The 4,899-nt window shown below is 35.5% G+C and overlaps 1 protein-coding gene across 1 annotated transcript; it reads right to left on the reverse strand.

The window, feature by feature from the left end:
- Nucleotides 1–301: 301 nt before the first annotated feature.
- Nucleotides 302–4,641, reverse strand: LOC103507538 (phosphoacetylglucosamine mutase-like). The gene is made up of 2 exons (XM_026822355.1): nucleotides 4,582–4,641; nucleotides 302–1,678 (listed from the first exon to the last, which is right to left on the reverse strand). Exons 1-2 carry the CDS (start codon nucleotides 4,639–4,641, stop codon nucleotides 530–532), a joined length of 1,209 nt encoding a protein of 402 aa, XP_026678156.1. The 3' UTR covers nucleotides 302–529.
- Between the last annotated feature and the right edge of the window lie 258 nt (nucleotides 4,642–4,899).

The following is a 4,899-nucleotide window of genomic DNA, read 5'->3' on the forward strand; positions in this document are numbered from 1 at the left end:
TCTGCAGGTATATCTGTGTACAAGAGAAGAGAAAAAGAGATGAATATATTTGATGAAAGAGAAGAAAAGGGGGAAGAAATAGCATAGACGAGGGAAATAGGAGAGATGAGGGAGGTATAAAGAAGAGAGGAGAAAAGAATAGAGGCCGTAGTAGAAGAAGGAAAGACAGGAAATATATATATAAAAATAAAAAATAAAACCTACTTTCCTACTTAAGCACTTGTATTCTTTCTAAGTCATATTTATAAATAACCAATTTCTTTCAGTAAAAACTTGAGTACTTTATCAGGTTGTAAGTACAGAGGTAGGGTACTTGAAACTTGAAAGTCTGGGAAATTGGCAAATTAAATTTAAAAGGTAAGTACCTCCCAAGTATTTTTTGAATCTTCCCACAAGATCTGAGAGCATTAATTAACATAAACTTGGTTAACCAAATATGTAGGTACAGTGTTTTCCCAGAAAAATGCTGATACATAACAAAGGATGCAGTAATATTATGACACTTCAAGTCCTGCAATGAGATCTCTAGTTAAAGATAGGTCTTGACTACTTGCTGAATTTCTTCTGTGAGTGCATTGACATCCTCACTTGTCTCTGCCTCTACATAGATCCTAACAATATCCTCTGTTCCCGATGGCCGTACAAAACTTCTTGCATTGTTGAACTTTGCCACACTCTTGTTGATACTATCCTGCATGCCTAAGGGTTCTACAATCTCTGTATCTGCATTGATAGTCTTGATTAGATTCCTGTTGGACACAGTAGCAGTGGACAGTTTATTGGCAAGGTCAGAGTACAGTGCATACCATTGTTGTAAACTCAAATCCTTGGCTTGTAGTACTGTTTCAGTGAGTAACATAATGGAGAAAGAATCTCCGACAGTTTCATTGGTCATTTGAATAAAGTTCAGAAATTGATTGCTCTCCTCTGTGTTGATTTGCTTCAATAAGGATTTCAATTTCTCACTGAACAACACAGTACCATGTCCATTTGCTTCAAAATAAACTCCTACATCATATTTCAGTGCTTCATGGTGCAAGTGTTTCACTCCTGTTGAGGTGAATATGACATCAATGTTCAATGTGTTCTTAATGTAATTTGTACAATTTCCATTTGTATAAGCAGTTTGTATGACTTTGATGTTTACTTTATCTTTCAAATTACACCTGGCAATGAGTTCATTGATATACATGGCAAATAGAACTGCAATACGGTCTCCATCCAACAGATGAATAGTATTATCTTCATTAGGATACCAATAGATAATTCTGTCTGCATCACCATCAACAGATAAGTACTTGTTGTTCAAGTTTTTAATGTTCACTCCAGTTGGCACAATCTTCTTTGTTTTGGCAAAGTCTGCACCACATTGGAAGTTGAGTTTCCCCTGAGTTGTCACATCTTGGTTGTACACTTCAATCTTCAGTTTAGATTCTATGATTTTTTGAAGCTCTTTAATTTTCACACCTCCCACACCATTGGCACCATCAAAATAAATGTCTTGAGAATATGATTTGTTATCTGTCAGTAGGAATTTCTGATAGGATAAATATGCATTTCCAAAGTGAGTAAAATATTCACTCTCTTCAAACACTCTGCTGTTGACATTATGATTGCCATTGGCACCATCAAAATAAATGTCTTGAGAATATGATTTGTTATCTGTCGGTAGGAATTTCTGATAGGATAAATATGCATTTCCAAAGTGAGTAAAATATTCACTCTCTTCAAACACTCTGCTGTTGACATTATGATTATCATTTTTGTATGAACAGGAAAGGACGAAAGTTGGGAAAATAAATAATAAAAACGAGTTTTGTGCAAAATTAAAAAAATCATGTAAAAATAAGTTTTACTTAACATTTGAATATCAGCTATAATACATACATAGGTATAGGTACCTATTCGGTATTCAACTATTCATCCTCTTGTTCCTGTCTTGGCGATCAGCCTAACTATCACAATGGAAACTTCATTTTCTTTTTTGTACCATTTAAGATGTGTGCATTTATTGATGAAGGCAATCAGCAAGACCAGAACACAGAGGAGACATTAAACTCTACATACAAAAATATTTACAATAATAAAGTCAACGAAATAACATGACCATCTAACTGTCAAGTTGGATACAAAATGGCGGCTCATTTACTATTTTTTTTTTTTAATTTCTTAATAATCCGATGAAATAGGTATTATTATCCTCCTAAATTGTAAAGTCATGATTCATTTTAACTTTTGAAACATAAGATCTAGATTCTAGAATGTCAATGGATATTGAATGTGCTGTTGTCACTGGCTAGATGGCTAGTGGAGAAAATTAAAAATCAGCACCACATACTATCTCAAGTTAAAATGGAACAACGAGGACTATAATAGCCTGAAGATTAAATTTCATGCAACTATTGCAGGAACCGAATGCTAAAATAAATAATTTTATATATTTTGAAAACAAGATGTACTGACTACTGTTTGAGTTTTTATTTAATTTCTGATAGTACAGTCTGCTCGGAGTAAAAAAAAAAAAAAAAAATTGCACTCGAACTTTGGTCACAATTATTTTGTTCTATTGATTCAGTCTTGGAATGTCAGTTGACTTACAATTTACAATGTAACCCAGTTACACAAAAGCTTACTGTATTGACAGAAGAGGACGTCTATTTCAAATAGGACTCACACAAGTTGAGTATTTCCTCATAGCTGAGTAGTTCACAGCTCATTATCAAATTCCCCACCCTCACTGTATCACTAAACGATTTATTTTGTACTTTTGGCACATCCACTAATATTAATTTATTGTACCTAGGTACATATATTTTTGAAATTTCTCTCTTGACCAGGATTGTTTCTCTATTCTCCTACTTTATGACACGAACAGGGGGCATGCACATACACCTAATTACCTATTATTATTATTTTAATCTTTATGTCAAAATTTCAACATTCCACCCTGAATGATGGTGAACATAGTTTGTGGGGGCGGATAAGAAGAAGTGAAGTGTGATCCAATTCTTGTTATTATCTCTAAGGTATAAGATATTCTTCTTTAGTAATACCTTTGTTTGGAATTAAAACATCTTGAGATATATACATACGTACATAGGTATTTTATTCAAAAGGAAAAAGAAAAATTCCTCAATGGAAAGGTGTTCATTATTGATAGATATCTATACCTATCTACATACCTGATGGCTTGAAAACATAGTATATTATGCTTCAAATAAATACAAACATAGGACCTGTCTTGTGTGAATAACTTATTACCTAGATGTAGGTAGTATACAAGAAATAATTTCCTCAGTGATACTCTAGAAACGAGGGATGAACGGGGGTTGAGCAGCAACAAGGTGTCGGTATTTAAGAAAAGGCAAACCATTTTGCATTTTGTTCATCCATTCAGTGTAGGTTATTACGAGATGTAGGTACACTGTGGGCTATGTCTATGTCGCTATGGGTCGCTACGAGTATCTTACGGTTACTGCAGAGGCCTGGCGTGTGCAGTTCAATCCTTTCCGGAAACTGTAACGTAGGGTAAGTGTACCATTTATTCGCCCACCTAAAAAACGTACCATTTATTGGCCCACCTGCCCACATTTATTTTTCTAATTTTTGTTTTTATGACTACAATTTTTGAATAGCACTGGTTCAATAGCAGTCTTTAAGCCCTTTCTTTTGATGAAATTGGATCTTGAAAAAGTTTATCCAGTTCAGACTTATGTGGCGTATGGTACAGGTGGGCCAATAAATGGTACGTTTTTTAGGTGGGCGAATAAATGGTACACTTACCCTATATGGTGTTAGATTCAACAACATTCATGAGTAATGTTTCGCTTGTGATACATACCGTCATTGCGATACTCATCATGATAAGAACTTAAACACTCTAATGCTCTATCCTACAAGTCTGAGATCTACTTCCCTGGTTGTGATATTGTGTGAGATGCCGCTGTTCTTATTATGATGTACCTCAGTAGAATACTTACCTACACATCACGATAAAGTGTTGATATACATGACACGCTCACTGGTTCACACATAACTTACAGTGACAAAAATATATTGTGGGCCAGACAGTGGCGAACTATGAGGGTATGAGTAACACTTTAGAGACTGTCCTGACTGTCTGGGCGTCTGAAACTTTTTGCATTTGTCTCAAACCTCATTGGACCAGGAAGACACAGCGAAGTAACTTTAGAGTTAGAGATCCAGTGGCGTAGCGTGTATGTATGGCGTGTATGGCGGCCATACAACTCAAAAGTTCACTCTAATGCCCATAAATATTAATGGCATGTACTGTGATGGGACTTGGTAGACCTGTGCATGAGCCCTACACGCCCTACACTTGAATTTAGACCACGCTACGCCACTGTAGAGATCACAACACTAGCTCTAAGTACACCAAAGACAAACCAGAAAAGATGCATAAAAGTCCCTACAACTCCACGGCTGACGGCAAATTGTTTGGAATTAAAACATCTTGAGATATATACATACGTACATAGGTATTTTATTCAAAAGGAAAAAGAAAAATTCCTCAATGGAAAGGTGTTCATTATTGATAGATATCTATACCTATCTACATACCTGATGGTTAGATTCAACAACATTCATGAGTAATGTTTCGCTTGTGATACATACCGTCATTGCGATACTCATCATGATAAGAACTTATGTCTATATGTAACTAATGGATGGCCGGTGTTGAAGGATTAGTCGTTATAAATAACGGTCCAGGTACGCCCGATTGCTTGGATCTAATATGCAATCTTCGAGGAGGCTCGTTCTGTGTACCCAAAGTGTAAAGTGGAATCAATATAAAATTCTTACAGGATAATTTCATCATGTTCCATTTCCATAGTGCTCAGCTTTTGGAGTGATGGCGTTTCGGAAGACCAATGTCAA

Source organism: Diaphorina citri, unplaced genomic scaffold, assembly GCF_000475195.1.
Source record: "Diaphorina citri unplaced genomic scaffold, Diaci psyllid genome assembly version 1.1 scaffold320, whole genome shotgun sequence".
Taxonomy (NCBI): Eukaryota; Metazoa; Arthropoda; class Insecta; order Hemiptera; family Psyllidae; genus Diaphorina; species Diaphorina citri.

Excerpts from the sequence above, each read along its gene's own strand:
- LOC103507538 (XM_026822355.1), bottom strand. The coding sequence starts at position 4,641 with ATGACGGTATGTATCACAAGCGAAACATTACTCATGAATGTTGTTGAA. Across the intron at positions 1,679-4,581 it reads TTGTTGAATCTAACCATCAG|AAATTCCTACCGACAGATAA; the intron begins GTATGTAGATAG and ends TTATCCTATCAG.